At 36.4% G+C, this 25,258-nt stretch overlaps 1 protein-coding gene across 2 annotated transcripts in view; it reads right to left on the bottom strand.

Annotated features, from left to right (window-relative positions):
* Positions 1 to 25,258, bottom strand: part of CARMIL1 (capping protein regulator and myosin 1 linker 1) — a 380,656-nt gene that overhangs the window by 82,833 nt on the left and 272,565 nt on the right. For both annotated transcript variants that reach the window (XM_036765787.1, XM_036765794.1), the window contains exons 21-26: positions 22,339 to 22,511; positions 21,203 to 21,271; positions 14,712 to 14,805; positions 10,351 to 10,449; positions 2,838 to 2,966; positions 1,372 to 1,503 (exon numbers count right to left, since the gene is read on the bottom strand). In XM_036765787.1, coding sequence (XP_036621682.1) covers positions 1,372 to 1,503; positions 2,838 to 2,966; positions 10,351 to 10,449; positions 14,712 to 14,805; positions 21,203 to 21,271; positions 22,339 to 22,511 — 696 coding nt within the window. The remainder of the gene's footprint in view (positions 1 to 1,371; positions 1,504 to 2,837; positions 2,967 to 10,350; positions 10,450 to 14,711; positions 14,806 to 21,202; positions 21,272 to 22,338; positions 22,512 to 25,258) is intronic.

Below are 25,258 nucleotides of genomic sequence, written 5' to 3'. Positions count from 1 at the left end.
AATGCCTAGTCTGTAGAAACATGTGTTGACCCCTATGAAATATGTCATCTCTTGGAACAAAGTTTAAAAAAAAGGCAGTTAAGCAAAACCGACCAAAATTTCAAACATGCCTGAAAGCATTTGCAGCATTCCACACCCACAGGCTCCCATTTCTTTGGGAGGTAGGCACATTTTCTTAACTCTTTTCCAGGGGCAAGCTTAATTGTTGTAATCATGAAGCAATCGGTTTTATTTTATTATTCTGAAAGGGATATTCTTGATGTTGTGTTTTATGCTTTTTAAAAATGGACCAGTATCCAAGGAAGACAGTTCTTCAATGAAGAGAACTGCAGAGCTCTTCAATTAACAATTAGGCATCAGGAGAGATAACAGTCTTGTAACCACTTTTCAGCTTCTGCCCCAAAAACATATAAAATCATACTCATTTTTAAAAGCACATCTGAAAATAATACAAGAATCTTCCCTTATTATGTGTAAAGAGGACAGGGGCTTTAACTCCTATAAAATCTGCATTTTTTCCCTCATTAACTTTTTCAATTTACTAAAGAAAAAAAGCAATTAGAATATTGCATTATTAGTCTCGTTTTGCCCTAAATCTTCATGTGTAGGAGCAATTTGGTTCCTCAGGCTAAATGCTTTTAGAATTCCAGACAGGTGTGTAGAAGGAATACTTAAACAGGAGAACTAGGGAAAGATAGGAGCCTTCTAGACACAGAACTTGCTCCAGTTTCTTGTGCTAGGAGACTGGGATACTATCAGGCTCAAAGGCAGGGAGGTATGCAAGTCTTGTGGATTATTCTTTCTAGGTTGCAAGAAGAGTTGGCAGCATTCAGAATGATTGATTGCAATGACCTTTCAGTAAGGACCTTCAAAGAACAGGAAAGGCACAGATGAGAACACAGTTAGCATCATAGTTAAATAAGTGTATGATGGTGGTAAGAGGACCATATTTAGACTCAGAGAATCTCGGTTCTACTTCTAGCTCTGTCCTGCTACTTACCCTGTGTGACCTTGTGAAAGTCACTTAATAGTATCTCTGGACCCCAGTTTCCTAATTTGTAAAATGAAGTGTTTTGATAAACTACATTCTAAAAAGAACTGGCAGGATCGATGAAACCCCTGCTGATGATCTTTAAAGAGTGGAAAGAATTGGAGGGGTGCCAAAAGACAGGAAAAGGGCAAATGATATCCCAATTTTCAACAAAAGGAAGTGGGCAGAGAATGCAAAAGAATCAGATAATGGGCTTCGTTTTGATTCCTGGAAAACTTCTAGAACATATAACAATATTTTATAAAAATGTGTTTTTCTGTTACTATTATTATTATTATTACTACAGCTATTGCTAAGATGAAAAAATAAGTAAGCTTAACCTTTAGTTGTTCATCCACAACCCTTGTAACTTCTCCAGCCATCGATTCTAATGTCTCTTCAATTGGACTGGATGATAAACCATTGGCTACTACCCATGATGCACCACCAACATGGTATAGATTTGGTAACAACTGGAAAACAAGGGAAAACAACTATTTACTGATCAAACAAAATAAATAAACAAATAACAAAATCACTGTGTAATAAACCTAGAATTGTATATTTATCAACCACATGGTTTATAAGGAAGAAAAACAATTCAACATTTTAGGCCAATCTGTGAGGGACAGTCTTTTTTTTCTCTTATTTTTCAAAATCAAGTATTTTTTACATTTTTAAGTAAATATTTTTCAATGAAAAAAAATTGATTTTCTTTCCTTCCTGCCCTCCCCATTAGAAAAGAAAAAAGAAAAACAAAACCCTTGTAACAATTACATATAGTAAAGGAAAACAAATTCCTGCATTGGTCAAGTACAAGAAATTAACGTCTCACTCTTCCACCAGGAGGTGGGAAGGGCCCTTTATCACCGGTCCTCTGGAACTGTGGATGGGTCATTGGGTTGATCAGAGTTCTTAAGCCTTTTAAAATTTTTACAGGGTTTTTACAGTGTTGTATTTGTTATTTGGTTTACAACAAATGTGAAATTTAGGGGCTAAAGAAATCATCAGCCCAGCCTTCTCATTTTAAGGATAAGGAAACTGAATCTCAGAAAGGTGATCTGTCCAAAATCACCCAGCCACGATGGCAGAGCAAGTCTAAAACACTGACTCATAGTTCAATACATGTTCAACTTCACCACATTACTCGAACAAATTCTATTTTAGGAAAAGCTCTTCCTGGGGACGGTGGAGTGCTATGGTGAAGGTGGCATGGTATGGGAAGGTGGGATGCTATGGCACAGGTGGCATGGCAAAAGAGGTCTGGACCATAGTTCTAATTTTAATTCTTTCCCTAACTTAATAGGGAACTTAGGACCAATCACCACTTCTCTGATCATGAATTCCCACATCTACTAAATAAGGGAGGTTACTATACTGCATGGTTTCTAAAGGCTCCTTCCAGCCCTGAAATTTTACTATTTTTTGAATTCTCAGAAGAATAATTTTCCGTAAGTCTTTGGGACAAACTAGAGTTGACTCTTAATTAATAAAGGACTGATTATCTAGTCTGTAGTTCACATAAACCCTTTGGATCTTCTTCTTCCACCTATATTTTTATCTATTTCATGCACATTAGTCAAGAGAAGACCGCAGAAATCAAACTGTGATTATTATTATTATTAGTGACTGATAAAAGTCTGCAGGAAAGATGACTGAAATCATTTGCTAAAATGTTTTCGGGATTATTGCTAGATTTCAGTTATCTATGTACAAAGAGAAGCAATTTCTTATCATCACAAATAATAAAAAATTGGGTATAGTTATTTTAATGTAAGACTTTAACATGGCTTGGAGTGAAGCTTACCGTTTTGGAGTTCTTAGCATCACGCATAAGCCTTTCTGCTGATTTTAGGTCTTCTTGGATGGCATCTCCACCACAGTTACGTAAAGAGTTGAGATGGTCTTGTACTTTTACGCATATTCTGTCAATCATCTAATTTATACCATGAAGGGAGAAATGATAGCATACACCAGAGTTAGCACAACCAATATTCAGATACAATAAACAAACAAAACACTATAGAATGAAAAAGAAAAGGAAATCAATTAAGTATAAGTAGAGGTGAACAGGTATCAAACTGGAATTTCCTAGTTAACAAAAACATCCCAATGTTTTAATTCTTAGAAACTTAAGGCCTCCCACCCCTTTCTATAGTGTAGCCTTAATAAGGATGGTATAACAAATGTAACTGTGTTTTTCTTTCATCATTCTAGAACTTGCAATTCCTCAGAGTCACCATTTGGGAACATCAATTCCTATTGTAGAATCAAGAAGTACAGGGAAAGATGTGGGAAGAAATCTGGGTGAATGTATCCTGACTCTGGGAAGTTGTTTTTGGACTATACACAAGATTCCTTCTGTGAACTGCCTCTTGTTTCTCCAATCCATCACTGTAGTTGCTAAAATAATCTTCCTAAAACATAAGTCTGAATATTGACTCCCCTTAAGAACTCTCAGTGACTCCCTATGACTTTTGGGGTAAAATATTACTTCTTTGGCTGGCACTTAAAGCCCTGAACAATTGTGCTCCAGTCTACCTTTTCAGATTTTACTGTCCTTCACAGTCTCTGTATTGCATCTAAAAGGGTCAAAAGGCTATTCTCTGAGGCATCATACATGGGAATGGGCATAAATCTCAAAGTATAATTCCTAATAGTGGAAGGGCAAATGTATTATTACAAAATAATTTCCAAGCATATTAATAAGTCAACTGCTTTTAAATAATGATATTTACTAGAAAGGATAATAAGCCAAAGTACTGCAGGCCCCAAATTTACTTCAAGCACTTGGACTGAGGAAAAAACATTTTCTAACAGACACCCATGCAATACCATTCTTGGATATTACAAATAGCTCCAAGTTGTTTACATGTCTTTACAATAATCAATATACTCTTTCCAAGTTTGTGTTCCATGTAGCATATAAATAGAATTTTCAGGTTGGGAATACAGTTCCAAACTTTGTGAATGATTGGATCGGTTCACAACTCTATTAACAATGGATTAGTGTTCCAATTTTCCCACATCTTCCCCAATATTTATCATTTTCCTGTTTTGTCATGTTAGCCAATCTGATAGGTGTGATATGGTACTTTAGAGTGCTTTTTCATATGACTATAGGTAGTTTTAATTTCTTCATCTGAAAACTGCCTATACATATCCTTTGACCATTTATCAACTGGTGAATGACTTGTGTTCTTATTGATTTGACTCAGTTCTCAGAAATGAGGTCAGACAGAAATTGTCCTCTAGCTTTCTGCTTCGCTTCTAATCTTGGTTGCACTGGCTTTGTTTGTGCAAAAACTTTTTAATTTAATGAAATCAAAATGATCCATTTTGTATTTCATAATGTTCTCTATCTCTTGTTTGGTCATAAATTTTTCCTTTCTCCATAGATCTGACAGGTAAACTATTCCTTGCTCTCCTAATTTGCTTCTAGTTATCAACCTTTATGTCTAAATTGTGTATGCATTTTGACCTTATCTTGGTATATTTGTAAGGTGTTGGTCTATGCCTAGTTTCTGCCATACTGTTTTCCAAGCAGTTTTTGTCAAACAGTGAATTCTTATCCCAGAAGCTGGAGTCTCTGGGTTCATCAAATAGTAGATTGCTATAGTCATTGACTACTATGTCTTTTGTACCTAACCTATTCCACTGATTCACCATTCTATTTCTCAGCCAGTACCAAGTAGTTCTGAAGATTGCTACTCTACAATATGGTTGTAGATCTGGTACCGCTACTGCCCCCTCTTCTTGGAAGTCTAGCCTGAGCTCCTTAGATTTTAGTACTCTCTTTCTCCTTAAATAATGAGGTATACATGTATATTATTGTTGTTTGTCCTTTGTTCGTGAAGAGGACAGTGACATCAGCAAAGTGATTCCATGACTTGCAAGTGAATTGGACTTAAGTGAGGGAGGGCTGTGCAAAGTCTCCAGCCCACTGTCTCCTCCAGAGCCATCTGGGTCCAGTGTCATGTTGGATCCCTACCCTGCCAGTCTCCCTGTAGAATTAGGATTCTTTATAATTTCATCTTTGTAGTCTCAGTGATAGAACAGTATTCTGCACATATTTCACATTTAATAAATGCTTACAAGATTAGAATGGATTAAGCAGGATAAAGGGGAAGAAAGATTAGGTTTAACAGAAGATTCCATTTAGTATTCAGTTTTAGCATATTAAGATAATAATATACCTAAAATTACTTCTTTCTCCCGCTGTAGTATACCCTTCCTGCCAATTAACTATAACTGGATCACTTCCAGGATATTTTAGGATTTCGTTCATATTTAAATGAAAAAAAAAACCCACAGATTGTTAAAGCAGGCAAGGACAAACAAAAAAAAAAGATAAAACTTCTTTTCTACATCTGTATTTATATAGAGAAAAACAGTAATCAACACTGAAATCCAGCACAAGCAGTACTCTAATGTGTTTCCAAAGTTTCTATTCTATTTTGCAACACTCTATTAATTGGGCCATTCTTATTTCTTTTTATGTAAAACAACTCAAGATTAATTTTGAGATTTGTATCTTATCTGATAATTCAGTTATATATTTGTGAAGCAAATGTTTATAAGCCAGTGATAAGCTGAATTTCACTTTGTTGTATTCTTTTGGAAAGAATTTAGAACAGGCAGGAGATGTTTGGGGAACAATGGTGAAGTGCCCTCCCTTCCTCTTCCACCTTGAGGCTGGAAACTGGACAAGAGATGTTTGGGGTATGATATGGTGCCCAATTCTTCCCTTCCCATTCCCACTGGAGGCTGGAGACCAGGAAGGAGACTCATGGAGATCAACACTGGTATTCATGCTAAATTTTGAAGTTATTCGAAGAGGCAGTTAGGGAGGAGAGAATTCTAGCCATAGGGAGTAGATTGTGAACAGGCAGAGAGACAGGAGATAGAATATTTTGTATAGGAAACAACAAATTGGGTAATTTGGAAGAATGTACATTGTGTGAGATGAATAACAAGCAATCAATCTAGAAAAACAGGTCAGAGTCAGATAGTGAAATGCTTTAAATGCCAAATGCAAGAGTGTTTATTTTATTTTATCCTAGAGGAAGGAGGAAGCCATTAGAGCTTCTTGAGCAAGGGAGTGACATGGTCAGACTGAGAGATTTGGCAATGGTATAGACTGGAAAAGGATAGAAGAGAGGCAGATAGACCAATAAGGAAGCTATTTCAGTGGTTCAAAAGAGAAGTGATAAGGATCTGAAATATGCCAATGGCTGTGAGAACAGAGAAGGCAGACATGAGAAATGTTATGGACTATTTAGTTTGTTCTCCCACCCACTGAACTTCAAATCCTGATTGTTATAGAGTTATGATTCTTCATAAATTCCATGAATGGCTTCTTTTTTTTGCAACAGTGTTTGTCAAATAGTGAGTATTTATCCCACTAAGCTGGAGTCTTTGTATCTTTGGAATACTAGGGTATTAGATGCATTTGATTCTGCTTGCGGTGTACCTAATCTGTCCATTGATTCATCTTCTTTCTAACCAGTAATAAACTGTTTTCATAATTGCCTCTCTGATATAGTGTGAGATCTGACACTGTGAGGCTGCCTTCATTTCCACTTCTTTTCATTTTTTGCTCTTGAGATTCTTGACCTCCTTATATAATAATAGCTAACACTTATATAGCACTTACTCTCTCCCAGGCACTGAACTAAACCCTTTATGATTATGAATTGTTGTCATTTTTTTCTAGTTCCACAAAGAAATCCTTTATAAAGGACTGAATGAGTAAATTACTTTAGGTAATATTGTCATTTGTATTGTACTTGCCTGTCCTGAACATCAACAATTTATATTTTTCCAATTATTTGTCTATGTTTCTATATAAAGTTATTTGTAGTTATATTTATATATTTCTGTGTGTATCTTGGTGAATAGACTTCTAAGTATGTTAAACATTTGGTAGTTAATTTTAAGTGGAATTTCCCTTTCAATTTCTTCCTGTTGTCAGTTGTTATTTCAATTATTAGTTGACTCTTTAGGGTTATTTCAGCACATCATTATATTATCTACAAAAAGTGATAATTTTATTTCTTCTCTACCTATGATTATTTTCTCAATTTCTATGTCAAAGTTTCTAGTACTATGTCAAAAAGAAATGGGGGGGGGCGCAGCTAGGTGGCGCAGTGAGCAGAGCACTGGCCCTGGAATCAGGAGGACCTGAGTTCAAATGCGGCTTCAGACACTTGACACATGTACTAGCTGTGTGACCCTGGGCAAGTCACTTAATCCCAATTGCCCTGCTAAAAAAACAAACAAAAAAGAAATGATGACAGACATCCTTGTTTCACCCTTGAATTCATTGGAAAAGACTCTTCTGTATCTCTTTCATCTGGGAGTGCTTGGTTTTAGATGGATACTATTTGTCATGTTTTTGATCCATACAATTTATAAATTTTTTTAAATTTTTATTTTCAGTTCCAAATTCTCTCCTTTCCAGTATGCCCCTCTCACTAATTGAGAGAAACAAAATACTTACTATACAGATAAAGCCATGCAAAACATTTTACTATTTGTCATTTTAAGGAAATGGCCACACCTAATACAAAGATAAATTCCAAAGGAGGATGTCACCTAGATAAAAAAAAAAAAGGTCATATCTTAAACAGACTAGAGAAATACAGAAAAAGTAACCTATCAGATCTATGGATAACAGAAAAATTGATAACCAAAGAAGGAATAGGGAAGATCACAAAAGATAAAATGGATAATTTCAAAAATCATAAAATTAAAAACTTTTTTATGCAAACAAATCTAATAAAGCTAAGATTAAATGGGAAATAATTAGAGGAAAAAAATTGCATCCAAGTTCTCTGATATAGGTCTCGCTTCCAAGATAAATAAGGAATCAAGTGAAATTTATAAGAAAAAGAGCCATTTCCAAATTAATAAGTAGTCTAATGATATGAATATACAGCTCTCAAGGAAAGAAAATTAGGGGTATATATAACTATATAAAAATGCTCCAAATTACTATTATAGAAATACAAAATAAAGCAAGTCTAACATTACATCTCACATCCATCAAAGTTTCAAAGATGACAAAAAAGGGAAAATGATAAATATTGAAGGGACTGTTGGAAGGCAGGAACATTGATGCATTGTTAGTGGACCTGTGAATGGGTATGATTGTTCTGTAAAGATATTTGGAATTATATACAGATACTAAACAGCATGTGCCCTTTGACCCAGCTATATCACTAATAGGTCTATGCCTAAAAGATAACAAAGAGAGAGGAAAAGGTCTTTAATGCACAGGAATATTTACAGCAGGTCTTTCTGTGCTGGTACAAAATGAAAATTAAGAGGAAGTCCATCAAACGAGAAATGAGCGAATAAACTGTAGTACAAGTGTTATAAAGGACTATTGTGCTATTAGAAATGAGGAAATGAATGATTTCAAAAAGACATAGACTTTTAAGAACTAATGCAGAGTGATGTGAGTAGAACCAGAACAATTTATTGTATAACATCAATATTAAAAAAATGGATTAATTTTGGAGACTTTTATAAACTGAGGAAGAATGAAACTGCCAGAACCAAGAGAACAATTTATACCATAACAACACTATAAAAACAAAAAAGTTGCAAGAATTATGATTAACACAGTGACCATTCATAATTCCAGAGGATCAATGATGAAACATCTTATCCATTTACAGAAGCGAATAGTTTAGAATTGTATGTGTGTGTGTGTGTGCGCGCGCGTGTGTGTAGCCATTGAGAGAACTGGTTGTGTTTGGCAATGAATATTTGTTAGAAGAATTTATTCCCTTTATTTTTTCCCCTTGAATAGGGAAAGAGTCAGGAAGGAGACAAAACAAATTTCTGTTCATTTGTTAAAAATATAAATGTCACATGCACTTTCAGATATTGTTACTATATTATTAATTTTACTTAACTGTTTTTACAGGAGACTATGAAGTGGGAGTAATCTGTAAATGTTTTTAAGGTAAAAAAAGGATCACATTAATAAAACTTTTAAGAAAAAGTGATTTCTTACTGGTTGGTGCAGGAGGATGTGTGGACTTTTCGTGGTAAAGTGGAAAAACTGGGTCTAGAGCCAGAGGACTCCAGTTCAAAAATCTACCTTATTGTTTACTTCTGTGTGATTTTGGATGTCATTTAGTGTCTCTGGACCTGAATTTCTTAATCTGAAAAATACGGAGGGTGGACAAGATGGTCTTTGAGGTCTATTCTAGCTCCATATTTGTGAGTCTGTAATTCTTTGTTGTATTTTTAATTTATAATCTGCATAGATAAGTCAAGTCAACAAGCATTTATTAAGTGTCTCCAATATGCTAGATGTGGAGCTAAACATTAAGGACACTAGGTGGCTCAGTGGATAGAGCACTGGACTGGAGTCAGGAAGTTTGTTGTTTTTTTTTTTTTTTAGTCATTTCAGACTCTTCATGACCCAATTTGAGATTTTATTGGAGTCTTCTTGTATAAAATGACTAACATGGAAATGTTTTACATGATCACACATGTATAACCTATATCTGATTGTTTATCCTCTCAGGGGAGTGGGAGGGGAGAAAGGGACAGAGGAAGGGAGAGAATTTGGAACTCGAAACTTTTTTTAAAAATGTTAAAAAAAATTGGGGATAAATTGGGGGAAAAAACCAAAAAATTAATTAGTTAATTAGTTAAATAAAATAAAATTTTAAAAAATCCAAGAAAGATCATTTTGATGGCTGAGTGTAGGGATGGATTGGTGTGAGCACAAATTTGAGGCAGGAAGAACAACCTGCAGGTTATTGCAATGGTCTGGAAACCAAGATGGTGGTAGTGTCAGAGAAGAGAATAGGCTGCAGGTTCCCCACCCCTGGAATAGGGGATAAAATTAGCACAGATTTCTGATACTCTTTAAATGTATAAATCATTAAGATGTATAACAACATAAAGGATGTGCTTATTTTTTATATGTAAAATAATTTCCTATTTTCTTGTATTTGTCAAAGTATATGCTTCTGGAGCCCTCAAACTGGACACCTAATATGTGCATTTCCTTCTGATAATAAAAGGCTGAGGGTTTTTTTGGTCATAAATGTCCACAAAAAAAGGACGTATGGCAACAGCGTTACCCCCTCTCTCTACCTCAATTTTAACTTTAATAATCTACTTATTCTTTGCAGACCTTTCCAAGGGGGCAAGGAGGAAGAATCTCCCCCCTGTTATTCTGTAGTAGAAGAAGGCCAAGAAAATCCTTTTCTCTGGAATGAAAAGATTAATTCTGAATAGTAAGTTAGTAAGTGCCAACGAGCAGTTCTTAGTCAAGATTAATGTTCCCATACCTGTTGTGTGGTGCTGGTGACTATGCCCTGTTGTAGTCTGTAGGCTTGCTCTTGGAGATATTTTCTTGTCTCATGATTCCGAAGCAAATAGTTTTCTATCTGAAAGTGAAACAAAAGTAAGCTGTCAGAAACTCCTTTCTCAGTGTGGCACAAAACCGAGTCTATGAGAGGTCTCTGCTGAACTTGAAATACAATCTGACCATGCGTGCCATGATTCAACAACAACAACAAAAGGGAAAAACGATTATAATGACTTATAACTGTTTAGTAAAACACAACCCGAGAAGACACGAAGTCTCTTTTTGATAAGATCCAATATCTGACAAGTAGAAGCCAATGTTTAATAGCTTGGTTGGTTTATGTATCCCATTTACTGATTCCCATCTCTCCCTATGTTCACAAACACACATGCACAGTTTCATACATGTAACTACAAAGGGCTTCAGAAAAAACTAAAATGAAAAGATGAAGACAGTCTATGGTGTAACTCATCAGCATCTGACAAGCATTTTTCTAAGAGGAAATTGAGGAATCAAAACAATTATGTAATCAGAAGAACAATATAATGGTAATAGTAATCCATAGTGACATTTGTACAGAACTTTAAAGCTTCTAAAGCACCTGACGCCCGTCATATCTGAGGCTCATAATAATCCTATGAGGTAGTTACTACGGTTATTATTATTATAGCATTTTACAGATCAGGCTGAAAGCGACCCACCTCTGGTCACACATGCTCCTAAGAGTCAGAGATGGACGTTGGGCCTGAGTCTTATTGGCTTCAAGTCCAGCACTCTAAGCAGCACATCAGAGGGCCTCTAGATCCACAGATGTTGGAATATACTCATAAAAATTGGTCAAACCCCAATTTCTCTGTAATAAATCTTAATTTTCCCTCAAAATAATATTTTTCAGCTGAAATAACAGCTAATAAGAGAATGTATTTTTGTGAGGAATAAAGGATTTTGAAGTTGCGTAGACATTTGCATTTTCCTACATAGACAACCTCCCGTGATTTAAATGAGAAGAGACCTTTAATAAACCCCATCAAGTAGCTTAAATTTAATCATTCGAATACTAATCACATGCCTCCAACAGCCCACTCCAAGAACATTTTTCCAGTAGATAATTGAAACTGATTGATACTGATGAATGTTTTGGGAAGTTTTAACCAAGATGGACAAGTTACACCATCTGGTTTTTAAATCATTTAACCATTTTTATCTTTTAATTTGCTGCTATTTCCTTATTTAGAACCTGTAATAACTGGGAGGCTTTAAGTGTTTTTGTGATTTTCATTTTAGTTTTCCATATGCTAAAATGACTATTTAATATCAATTAGTTGCGATTAATAATCAAGATGAAAATTAGCACAGTCCCTGGAAACTTGAAAGGAGGACAAAAAGTAGCTTGTCACTAAACAGACTTGAAGAAATCATAAAAATCCCAAGGTCTACAAAAGTAGGAAATTAAAAACCATTAAAGTGACACATTAATGTCATAGCATTACATTACATTATGGTTCTCTTAATGCTCCAACGATAAGTCCTATCTTTCCAAGGTCATATTAGTAGAAATGGAAAATGTTTGCTCCTGAAAGATCCTCACACTAAAATATTTTAGCAAGCACAAAGTAGAAAATAGATTCAGCTCCTTTCCTTAGGTTAGCTGTTCTGCTGCATTTTGCTTCTAAGAATAACTAGGGTCCAGCTCATTCATTCAGAAGGCTGGGCTTATTGCTTTTAATCCTAAGATTTTATAACCTTCCCAAAGGCAGCTTGGGTTTGCCAACTGAACCAAACCTCTTGGCCTGCAGAGGCTGGAGCCAAACAGACAGAGCAACTATGCAGAGACTAAGACGGACGTTTATTTTCTATAGTGAGGGAAATAGCTTCCAAGCAAGGAGGGGAACTAGACACATGTGCCAGGGACCCCCCCAGAGGGGGACCTGCTCTAGCGTGGGCAAATCTCAATACATATGCTAGTCGGCTACACTGTGAACTGTAGCCTTGACAATGAGAGGTAATAGTAACAATGAGACAAGTTTGATTCATAGCAGGGTTACATGACCAGAAGGTCTGAGTCTGAGGTCTGAGAACACCTGGTGCTGGTGTGAAGCAATTCTGGGACTTTGCTGTGGTCAAGTTCATCCAGAGAGGCAGCACGAAGGGATTGTTGTTATGCCAAGCCCAGGACACAGCTTGCTTGCTGGGCCTTAGCTCTGAAAAATGGGTTGTCTCCCAAGAGTATCCTGACAAGTCCCTCCACAGATAGAGTAGTTTTGTAGACTATGCAGGGCAGGAATTACCTAGAATAGGAAAATATAAAGTTCCTATTGGGGAGCTAGCTCAAGAAGAATATAACTTGAGAGGAAGAAGGACAATCCTCTTCAAATGGCTTTGACATCACGCATATACACATACCATCATCAAAAGGATCAGTACTGAGAGAAATGATTATGGACAATAATTAAGATCCAGAGTTCTCCCCCTTTTTCTAAGGGCCTCATTTCAAGGCTCAGCCTCTGAAGGACAGGAATCATGACAGCAGAAAGGATTAGCATTCTCCTCAATCTAGGTATTGCTACCCCACCCAAACTTACAAGAAATTTAACCTAAAGTGAAACTCAGCTCCTTGTTTTCTGCTCAGGATTGAATGGGAGATAGATAGCTCTTTTGTCTAGATGGAGGTGATTTGGAAGTAAATGATATCATTAAAGATACATCCCCCCAGTTCCTTATTAGAATAAGTACACCTCTCATTATAATATTCATTTTCTCATTACTTCTTTAACCAATCAGAGTTGACTCACCCTCAGGAATATCCACTCTTCCAAGCGCATGTAAACTGTGAGATAACCACCACCAGGATTTGTCTTTGGCATTCAAAAGTGTCTCTGACCCATTTCATTGGTAATATTTTAGTGTTATTAATAAAATAATCAATTACTCAGGAACTACGTCTCTCAAACTTTTTAAATGTCCTAACATTGGAGATTGTCATGGCAAACTTCCACGTTAGGCCCTTATTCCTTGTGTAACATCAGTGACAGCACATCCGAAATGCCCTAGCTTTAGCAAATAGGGAGCTTTGCTGTAGGTTCTGTATTAAAGGAAAATGCATAAGATCATACCCCTCATCTATCCTTAAGTGCAGGATAGGAGCCTTCTCTGTAGTCACTACGGGGCCATGCACCTATCGCTGCACATTTTTAAAAGAAAAGAGTAAAAAGGACTAGAGATCTCGGGTTTGGAAGGGATCCCTGAGTAATATGCCTGGCACAGCAAAAATCTACAAGCTAGCTGCTCACTGACCCAATTTAAAGCAAACAAATTTCTGTTGTTATTGTTTGAAAGTAGGTAAACGTGGGCAGCAAATCACATACTTATTGTTCCTATTAAATAATTTTTGTGAAAGTATAAAATATTCCTATTTCTCCAAATGGCTGAGGATAATACAACAAACTAAAGGCAAACTCTCCATGAGTCTATAATTCCCCAGTTTTCCCAGGATAAAAATCATCTTTTCCTTCTCTGACCTTGGGTAATAACTGCTTGTAGATGGATTGTTACCTTCTTTTATACTTATCATGGAATAATTAGCATATGGTTATTTGTCCTGGGGTTACATCTCCTCTACTAGGCTCCAAGACCCAAGAAGGCAGGAGCCAAATTCTATGTAATTTTGCTTCCCCAGTATCAAACACAATACTCTGAGCAGAGTAGGTACTTAGAAATTTTTAAAAACAATCATTGTTAAAAGTTTAACACCAAGAAATTCTTAAGGCTGTAGGCTATGGAATATTCATTAATAAATACTTGCTAAAAACAAATTTGAGCTCCTAACGGACTCACGTGAATGAAACGATTCATCTACAATTAACTGTGCATTCAACTTCATATTTACACACTCTTTTTAGGAAGCTGGAGACACTGAAAGAGTGAAGTTTTTATCTCTGACTAATAATTGTTATCTTTGATTACCATTACTTCACTGAAATTCAATGATACACCAAGGTTTAATTCTTGATGACCACGGTAGTCTTCCTTTGGCAATGTCTCGGTGATTGTAGTGACGAAGAAGAAATATGGATATAACACTCTTATGACATGAATTCATTGTCAGAAGGCCTGTGTCTTGAGTTCTCACTCTCAAAATATATGATGCTGGGAAAGTCACTTACCTTTTCTGTGCTTCATTTCTCATCTGTGAAATAGTAGTGATGTTACCTATATTGATTACCTCCTAAAACCACACCAAGGGAAGCATTCTGTGAATTCTAAAGTGTGATGTAAATGTGAGGTGTTATTACAATTGCTTTCATTAATTCTTTTTCTAAGAATGAACCATTTATACAATACCTTCTGCAGTGCCTCCTCTGTTTTTTCAGGGTTTGTCTTAAGTGCTTGGGAAGCATCATACATGGGAATGGGCATAAATCTCAAAGTGTAATTCCTAAAAGTGAAAGGGCAAATGTATTATCACAAAATAGTATCCTAGCATAATAATGAATCAATTGCTTTTAAATAATGCTATTAGAAAGGATAATAAGCAAAAGCATTGCAGGCTCCAAATTTACTTTAGGCACTTGGATCAAGGATAAAAATTTTTTTTTTAGCCTGGCACCATGGTGTTTATTAGAGGGAATACATCTCTAGATACTTTCCCCAATGATAATAAGATTCTGCAGGGTAGAGGCCTCAACAAACTTCCATTTTTCCCATATGAAAGTCTTCTTCTTCTACCTCCCTCATTGACTCAATCCCCCCCCCCCACCTCCCATTACCTATGCCTTCTCCTCTTCAGCTCTCTCTTTTCATTTTGCCCTCTGCTATCCCTGCTCCATCACTATACCAATTCTCTTCTTATAGTCATCTAGCTGGTTCAATAGATAAAATGAAGGACTTGGAGTTAGGAAAACCTGAGGTCAAATTCTCCCTCAGATGCTTACCAGCTGTTTGACCCTGGGTAAGTCATCTCTCAGGCTGATTATTTATCTATAAAATGGATAACCTCAGAGGGCCATCTTGAGTACCGAATAAGGTAACATGTAAAGCATTTTGTAAGCATTAAAGGACTATATAAAAACTGGACATTATTATCATCATCACTATTATCTTCCTGTGTTCACAGAAACTTGACTGTTTCCCTGTATTTCTCAGTTTCTGTTTGTCTTTTTGTCTCTATCTCACTTTGTTTTTTTAAATAAGTTTTTTATTTTTAGTTTTCAACATTCACTTCCATAAGTTTTAAATTTTCTCCTCCTCCTCTTCCCAAAGATGGCATGCAATCTGATATAGGCTCTATATATACATAAGGTAAACATTTTCTAACAGACACTCATGCAATACCATTTGGGGATGTTACTAATAGCTGCAAGTTGTTTACATGTCTTCACAACAATGAACACACTCTTTCCAAGTTTGTGGTCTATATATCATATAAACAGAATTTTCAGGTTGGGAATACAGTTCCACAGTTTGGACAGCCCAACCAAGCCTAAATGACATTCCTATTAGACTTTCAGTCACTAGTCCTAAACGAAGTTCTGGATTTGTCGAGATTTACCACTGAAATGACTAGTTAAAAGTCAAGTTTCAAACTGGTAAACATGAAATAACCAGATGAGAAAGAAAGTGACCAGAAAGGCAGCGGCACAGTAGAAAGAATTCTGGATTAAGAGTCAGAAGATCTAAAACAGCTCTGCCATCGATGATCATGTGTTATTGGACTGGACAAGTCATTCCATCTCACTAGGCTTCCTTTTTCTCATTTGGAGAAAAAGTAGGAATTAAGTGATTCTAAGGTTCCTATTTCTAGCTCTAAAAATCCTATGACTCTAGTTGGCCAAACAAATAAAATTGCTTAAATGAAAAGTCCAAGACAAGCTGTCTTTTAAAGATCACTGTGAACTTCCACCCAGTAGAATGCATCACTTTCTGTTTCAATAACTCCTTTCAGTACGGTTTCATGCTTGCCATTGGGTTCAGTAGTAGACGATTACCCCCAATCCCAGAGTGCTAATGCTGATGACTTTCAGACTGGCAAAAATGCATTTAGTTTGTTTTGATTGTTCATATGATGCACGTGGAGTTGATTAGTTGTGAAAGCTTTATTTTAATGTGGTTAGAAGAGAGAAAAATGCAAATACATTTTTAGATAGAACTTCAAAGGAGGCAAAATTCATTAATATGTTGTTTTGTTCAGAGACATGAGAAAGCAGGATGGTTTATCAACAGGCAGTCAGTCGATTTAGGCAAACTATTAAAAAGTAAATAATGTCTCCTCAAAAGATGAAGGAAGGTACCTTGACTAATTCAAACACTAGTTTTAACTGACTTACTATGGAAGATACTCCTCCATTAAAAAGGAGATACTGGACAAGGTAATATAGTGTACTCATATGTAACTATCTCAATTATTTGAGTCAATGAGAAGCTTTGGGGCAAGAAATGTGGTTCTTGTACTTTGTTCTCCCAAAACTATCTGCCGTGTGATCTCTTACTAGACAGGATATCTTTCCACAACTCTCACCCCAGGAACAATATCTTATTCTGTATATTTATTTGCTACTGTAAAAATTCTCTATTCATTAGTACCACTTACCAGCTAAGTTCATTTTACAAAAGACTTTAGAGAGAAAGTAGGTCCCAGTGGATCCCATTTATCACATTTAAACAAATTCTATTAGAATAGTACACTAGCAGCTAAGTCCTAAACATAGGTATTAATTGGGAAACCGTATTAGATAACTTAACACCATTATGTTATGTCATTATACAACAGGTATTAAGATAAGGAGCACTGCAGAAAAAAAAAATGCTGTTGTAGTCTCAATATTGGTATGATTTAATTTAAAAAAATAGGTAGAGAAAGAAAAAGCTATTCAATTTCATTTATGAAGTTTTCAATTTAGTTTCAGCAAAGTGCCTTTGTTTAGCGTAAAAGAATCAACCAACCATAACTAGGAGACAATGTGTGTATTTTAAAATCTTTGTTACTTTCTTCTCCCACACCCAATTTTTTACATACCAGCAAAGTGGCTTTAAAACAAATGACATCAGCAAATGTTAGCATCTAAACGCTGGCTGATTCTGTAAAGCTGGAAATAGGCCTGGCAATAGATTGGGTGGGTGTCTGTCACCCAAGGACTAGCCTGGCTACATTTGGATAGGCACATCACCAGAAGATTGGCCCTTAACTGGTTGTTTTTTTTTCCCCAACTACAGCAATTCATGAATATTGTCTACTAAGGCACAGAGGAGTTTTTAATCTCTTATCAAAGGAGGGTGTACACACGCCAATAAAAGATTAAAATATATAAAATATATAATATATATATTTATTTATTTTATATTGTGATGTTAGAGTACCCTGTGACATTAAACTGACTCAAGAGTTTGGTGCACAAACATTATCCTTTAAATGAAATCAAGATAATAGCTGCATGTCAAGGATCCATAAAACAGTAATCTCAAAATGCAAATGATTGGGATTTTGCACTTTCTAATAAGGGTAGTTATAGGAATCCTTGGTTTCCTTCAACACTCAGCTCAAGCTCTGCCTTCTATATGAAACCTTTCCTAATTGCCAACTGCTAGTACGTTATTTCTCAAAACTATGCTACACCCATTTTTTATAGATCATGGATATACTTATGTATAGATGCGTTAACTATAGGTAAATATGCATGTACGTATATGTTTGTGCAGATATATACATATGTATACTTACCTACACACAAATAAGCACCTACAAACATACATCTATTCATATGTATATTTATGTGTATAGATCTATATACAGGTATATTTATGTGCACATAGATACACACACACTCATGAACACACATCTATAAATATACATACATCTATACCTTATATGTGTATATGCATAATCTATAAAAATGAGTACAAGGTAGTTTTCAAAAGTAATGTGTTAGTAGCTAAGGATTGGGAAAGGCTTCATATAGAAGGTAGAGCTTGATCAGTCTTGAAGGAAACCAGGGATTCCTATAATTTCCCTTTCACGTGTATGTGTATGTGTTTACACACACTATCATACGTGTGTATATGTATATATAGTGTGTATATATGCCTACATGTGAATACACACACACACACACACACACACGGTTCAGTTCAGTCGCTTTTCCATTGTGTCTGACTCTTTGTGACTACGTTTTGAGATTTTCTTGGCAAAAATATTAGCTTGCCATGTCCTTCTCTGGCCCATTTTACAGATGAGGAAACTGAGGCAAGCCAAGTTAAGTGGCTTGCCCAGGGTCACACAGCTAGGAAGTGTCTGAGGCCAAATTTGAGCTCAGGAAGATGAGTCTTCCTGACCCTAGGCCCTGCACTCTATCTACTGCACCACCTAGCTGGCCCATACACACACATAAATACACACGCATATATGTGAGATATATATTCACACATTGCACATAGTAGGTGTTTAATAAATGCTTCTTAACTGAGTTGTGATTCTGTAGCCAATGAAGGCTCTCGGGGGAATAATGACTGAGGACTTCACAGAAACAAGAGGTGTGTAAAAGATGGACCAGGACGTTTAGTGGTTGATTGATTGTGTACTAAGTTCAGCACTGCTGCAACTAGAAAGGTATGTTTTCTTAAATGCTTCAATGAATCCTTGATCTCACTGAGGGGGGGACCCCCTCCACTGAGAGAGACAGCCGCCTATCCCTACACTTCCTCATGCTCACTCTATTCAATTCTTGCCCATTTTTTCCCACAGATACTTTATAAAGGATTTATTCAGTGTGCTGGAGGTTGGACTCTAGGACTTTAAAAAACAAATACATTTTGCGGATATCAGCCTAACACTTAGCTACCTATTTTCATGCATTCTTTTTTTTTGGCAGGGGGGCGGGAGGGGGGTAGTGTAGGGAGGAAAACAGGGTTAAGTTATTTGCCTGGGGTCACAGAGCTAGTGAGTGTCTGAAGCCATATTTGAACTCAGGTTGTCCTGACCTCAGGGCCAGTGCTCTATCCACTGCTCCACCTAGATGCTCCCTGTACTCTTCATGCGTGTCTAGTCAACTTCCTTTTCCACACATATATAACCTTAACCCTACCTTATCCCACTATGCCAGTGGTGGGTAGGCCACCACTGGAAATATGCTGCAACATACTCTTCAATGGGGGAAGAGGAGGGAATATTTATTAAGCACTTACTATATGCCAGGCACTGTGCTAAGTACTTTACAAAAATTATCTCATTTGACCCTCACAACAATTCTGGGAGGTAGGTCCTATTTCACAGTTGAGGAAACTTAAGACATATGGGGGTAAAGTGACTCGTCCAGGGTCACATAACTAGTAAATATCTGATGCTTGATTTGAACTCAGGTCTTCTTGACTCGAGTCCCAGTAGCTTATCCATGCTATCCATTGTAACACCTAGCTGCCTCTCTATTAATCAGAGGGAAGAAGTCTCAGTGATTACTCAAGGATAACATTTGAGAGTGTGGAAAAAGAAGCAGTTGAGTTGTGACCATTGTTCTAGAATGTTAAACCAAAACTGTATCTTAATATATTATGACATTTTTCTTGTTCAAGATTCCTACACATGTTATCTCAGGTTGTCTCAGGGTAAAAATGTCCAAGGGCATAGGGGACTACAGTAATTTAGACATTTCTCTCTCTAGGCAAGAAATCCTTCAATTAAATTCAATTAATAAAGTTAAATTAATTTTTAAATTGTTTATAGAATACCCATGCCTGCACAGTAAAGTACAGTTTTTCTTTTCACCAAAAGAGTAAAGTATATTAGTGCCAGGTCCAGGTCCATGATGCCTTGATTTCATTTTAATTTGTTCTCCCTCCAGTTCAATAGGAAATTCCAATTAAGGTTTCCAAAGTGATCAGGATAGTTTTGCCCAAGAAGAAACAGGTCAAGATTGATACTTTACACTATTATTGTGACTTGAAACGTCACATCATGTGTATTATCTTAGCATCTAGTATTATGGATGAGTTAGAATCATAAAGAATGAGATTGGATTTGAGAGGTCACACGATTCAACTGCCAACCTGGAGCATGAATATACTCTAATATACTTACACTTTTAAAATCTCATCCTAAAAAAGAAAAAGAAGAAAAAGAGAGTACTCCAAATGAGGGGGTAGTTTCTAATAGTATTACTGGGATATGTTACATGCTTCTTATCGGGAAGATGAAAGAAATGTGAGACTAAATTATTCTCCAATGACTTTTCCATTCGAAGTAATACCTTACATTCTCAATTAGAGGAGTGAGAGAAAATAAGCATTTATTAAGTACCTACTATGTGCCATTTTACAAATATTATCTTCTTTGATCCTTATAACAACCCTGGGAGATAGGTGCTGTTATGATCCTCATTTTGCAGTTGAGGAAAATGACGCAGACAGAGAGGTTAAGTGACTTTCCCAGGGTCACACAGCTAGTAAGTTTCAGAGGCTGGATTTGAATTCAAATTTTCCTGATCCCAGTCTCGGCGCTCCAACTCACCACAGTGCCACCAGCTGTCTTAATCTTTCCAAAATGCTTTCTAGCTTCCTAGAGCTTTCACAGACATGGTTTAATTTGGTGGCTACATCAGTACGATGAGATAGGTAGGGAGGGCAGTTTAGACTAGGGAAATTGAGGTTTAGTGGCTTTGTTCACTACAGCTATCAAGTTCCTGAGATGAGACCCAGATCTTCTGATTCCCAAGCCAAATTCTCTCTCTTTAAGCTAAAGGAAAATATTGACAGCTATCAAGGAAAAGTAAGGGTACTTCACTTGGTTATTCTATTACCCCCAAATGGAAACTTTTCATTTTTCTAGGAAAAAAAAATCAAAAACTTACTTCTCCATAGCAACAGCTATATCCTGGAAACCTTGCGCAGTAATATTGTTCTTGTCCCAGATGACAGTCCTGTTTAAAAAAGACAAATCATGAAAACAGTCATAAACACTGGAGGGAGAGAAGAGTTTTCCATCACACCCAAATGCCCTTTAGACTAACGTCCTTGGATGCTGACATCATGAGACATAAGACTGATGTTAATCTTATATCTAAACGGGAAAAGCTGAGAAAGGATGTAGGTTTTCCTTCTATATTACTTTAATATCATATCCACCAGGAGAATATATATAGAAGTAGAAAAGAAAATGAAAGAAAACATGACATAAAAGCATCAACATGCTAATTAATAGGAATAGCAACAGTAAACAAAAATAGTATTATTTGGATTTCTGCAGATAAGAAAACTCTAGATACTGAAATTTCTAATATCCCCAAAATGCAGATCTTCAATCTTGTACCTTTTGAATAATATCGAAGCTATCCAGAAAATATGTAAAAAACAAAAACAATAAAACCAAATAGCCAATGTAAAGGTTTAGGTGTTGAGACTCCATCTGTTCTAGGGAACTAACATATAACTTTATTTTATATACTGTATATGTTACCTATTATATATAGACTCATTATATTTGTATGAATAATCCCAAGAGAAACTATTTGTTCTCTGTTGAGTAAAACAATTTGCTAATATTTATTTTTTAAAATTCAATGTCAGGGCTCCTCCAAGTTTTTGGATTTTTGAAAACCACTCAGTCAAGTATTCTGACTTGGTACCCTGCCCTGCTGACGAGCTATGTTTTCATATAGCAATGAGAGGGATTATGACCAGAGAAGTTGTATCCTCGTTCATGTCTTTGTGGTGTTAGGACAAAGTAAACTTCCTTTTGTTTAACAACTTAGGAGAACTTCACTCTGTCCCAACATCAAGCCTTAACTAAGAGAGTGTTGGTGTTAGGCTTACCTCTAACAGCAGGTAGGATTTTGCCAAATGACCAATGGAACTCTACCATCATCTGGACAGAGCAACCAGCATCCCAGTGGGTAAGCATTAGACAACAGGTGCTGATTTTAGCCATCCCAACGTTCCCTTTAAAGAATTAAACACCTGAGGACACAAGTTTTTTTTTCTTCCATACCTGAGCTTAGTGTTGATCTGCAGGGCCTTTGCCAACATCTTTGCTCCCATGTCCCCCATTCCATTCCCACTGATGTCCACTTTGGTTAGAGAGGTGTTGCTGCCCAGAGCATTAATGATGATGGTTACCTCTGTTTTGAGTTTGGAGTCTGCAAGGGATAAGGACTGCAAAGGCTGTAGATTGAACAACAAAGACAAGCCATAACAATACCATCAGGTTTGTAACCACCTTCAGTAATCCATATCAAATTAATGTATGAGAAAACTGATTAAATTTTGAGATGAATCGCCTTTAGTCCTGTTAAGAAAGTGGTAGCAACAAATGAATTTCAATCCTGGACTTGGAATGACTCTTGGAAAGCCTTGTTGTTTAATTCCTAGTGCTAGCCAACCAAAATATTTCAGATGAACATGCATTACAAAAAAATAATTTGGGTAAAAGAAATGGAGTAAAAGACATCATTTAAAATTTCGACAGACAAGAGAAAACATAAATTGTCAATTCTACTGAAAATGTTCACCTTTACTAAAACTTTAGAGAGAATCAAATGAAAACAACTTTGGGATACCACCTCACATCTGCCAAATTGGCAAAAATAATTAAGAACTATGAATCTTAGTGCTGACAGGCTATGGAAGAACAAGTCTAGTCATTCATTGCTGGTGGAATTGCAAACTTGCAGAATTTTTTTTTCTGGCAGTACACAGTAAACGTTATAGAAATAAATATAGCCTTTGGCCCAACAATTCCACTGTTGGAAAGACACCCTGAAAATGTTAGCAAAAGCAACAAAAAAAGAGCCCTCTCTTCAAAGATTTCCTAACAGCAGTAATATGCAATCACATAAAACTGGAAACAACCTAAATGTCCAACAATAAGGGAATGAATAAATAAATTACAATATGTTAATGTACTGGACTAGTTCAATATAACTACCACCATATAAGAGTAAAAAAAGCAAATGTGAATAAAAGAACAATCATAATCCTAATAAGAATTGAGGCGGAATGAATAAAAAATTGTTGGACTTCATTCATTGAACTTAAATAATTAAAATGTAAACAGTTATAAATCAAATTTACTTACAGAAGTAATCCACGCTGTTTATAATGAAACATTGAAGAAAAAAATTAAAGCTGATGGGAAATGAATTGGGAATCAGACAAAATAGGTTACTTTAGTGTCCTACTAATTCCCTCAAAATACTTTAAGAAAAAAGGTGTCTCCAGCAGGATTGGTAGATCCTACATGGGAGATTTATGGTAAAACACAGACAGGAGTTGTATAGGATAGAAAATAGTGTCAGGATCAAATGATAACAATAAGCAATCCTTATCTCTTCTAACTTAACAATAATAAATACTAATATTAGCCAGAATTTATATATAGCTTTAAAGTTTGCAAAAAGGGGCAGCTAGGTGGCGCAGTGAGTAGAGAACCGGCCCTGGAGTCAGGAGGACCTGAGTTCAAATGTGGCCTGTGACCTTGGTCAAGTCACTTAATCCCAATTGCCCTCCCTTCCCCCCTCAAGAAAAAAAAAGATTCAAAAGGCTCAATATAGAGACATTCTACAATAAAAACTAATGGCCTATTTCACATATGCATCTAATCCCTAAAGACTTTCCACACGTCAGAAAGAAGAGCCCAATTTTCTCCACTTTTAAGCACTTCCCAATAAATCAGGAGAGGCAACAAAGCATAATGGACAGAACTTTGGACTTGAAATTAGGAAGACTCAGGTTTGAATCTTGCCTTAGTAGAGATACTCCTTAGCGGTGTGCATCTGTACAAGTTATTTAAGCTATCTGAACTTGGGACTTTAACTGTAAAATGCAAATAATTAGCCATACCTACCACGCAGGAAATATTCTGAAGATCAACGTGCTGTTTAGCATGTCACATCACCACCACACATATCGAGGCCTCAAATGAATAATAACAGCCAGCATCTACATAGCGTGTTTAGGTTTACAAAGCACTTTACAAATATTATTTCATTTGATCCTTACAACAATGGCGGGAGGTAGATGTTATTACTACCCCCATTTTACTAGGCAGACAGAAGTTAAGTGACTTCCCTAGAATCACACACTTAATGTGTGTTTGAATTTCAACTCAGGTTTCCCTGACTCTAGGCTAAGCATTCTATCCACTACACTAGCTAGTGCTAGGGTTATGATGAAGCAATTAGGTTCTCTAGTACCTAAGTACTAAACTGTGTAATTTTTTTCTTTGTTTTGTTCAATCATTTTTAGTCATACCTGACTCTTCATCACTCCATTTGGGGTTTCCTGGCAATGATAACTGAAGTGGTTTGTTATTTTCTTTTCCAGCTTATTTTACAGATGAGGAAACTGAGACAAACAGGGTTAAGTGACTTGCCCAGGGTCACACAGCTAGGAAGTATCTGCGGTAAGATTTGAACTGGCGAAAGATGTGTGTTCCTGACTCCACGCCCAGTGCTCTATCCACTGTGCCACCTAGCTGCCAAAAATTCTTTGGTACCTAAGTACTAAAAGAGGTACAGAAGCAGGTGCCATCCTAAGAGTCAATCTGGAGCCTTCCTATGAGTGCACATCTCCACACCCCCCTTGAGAGAGAAGGCAGACTGAGAGTTTATTTTAGTTTAAGAGCCCCAGGTTCCCACAATACAGAGAGGTCCTGGGGTCAGCCCAAGACTAAAATCTAACTCCTTAGACATACAATGATTGTGAGAGAAAGCACACTTCTCTTACTGAAGAAGACAACTGTGGAAATAAAATATCCTGGCAAAAGTCCTGAAGATCACCATCCATTTGTCAAAGATCAGTGTCCAAGAAACACTCTACCATGAAGTAGGTAGGTATGTATGCATTTGGGAGCCTGACTCTCACTGAGTAGCAGTGTATTTTACGGGATGGGTATTAGGTAACTTGGTGAA

This window comes from Trichosurus vulpecula, chromosome 1 (genome assembly GCF_011100635.1).
Source record: "Trichosurus vulpecula isolate mTriVul1 chromosome 1, mTriVul1.pri, whole genome shotgun sequence".
Taxonomy (NCBI): Eukaryota; Metazoa; Chordata; class Mammalia; order Diprotodontia; family Phalangeridae; genus Trichosurus; species Trichosurus vulpecula.
Note: the sequence above shows the minus strand (reverse complement) of the source record. Positions and strands in the feature narration are given on the sequence as shown.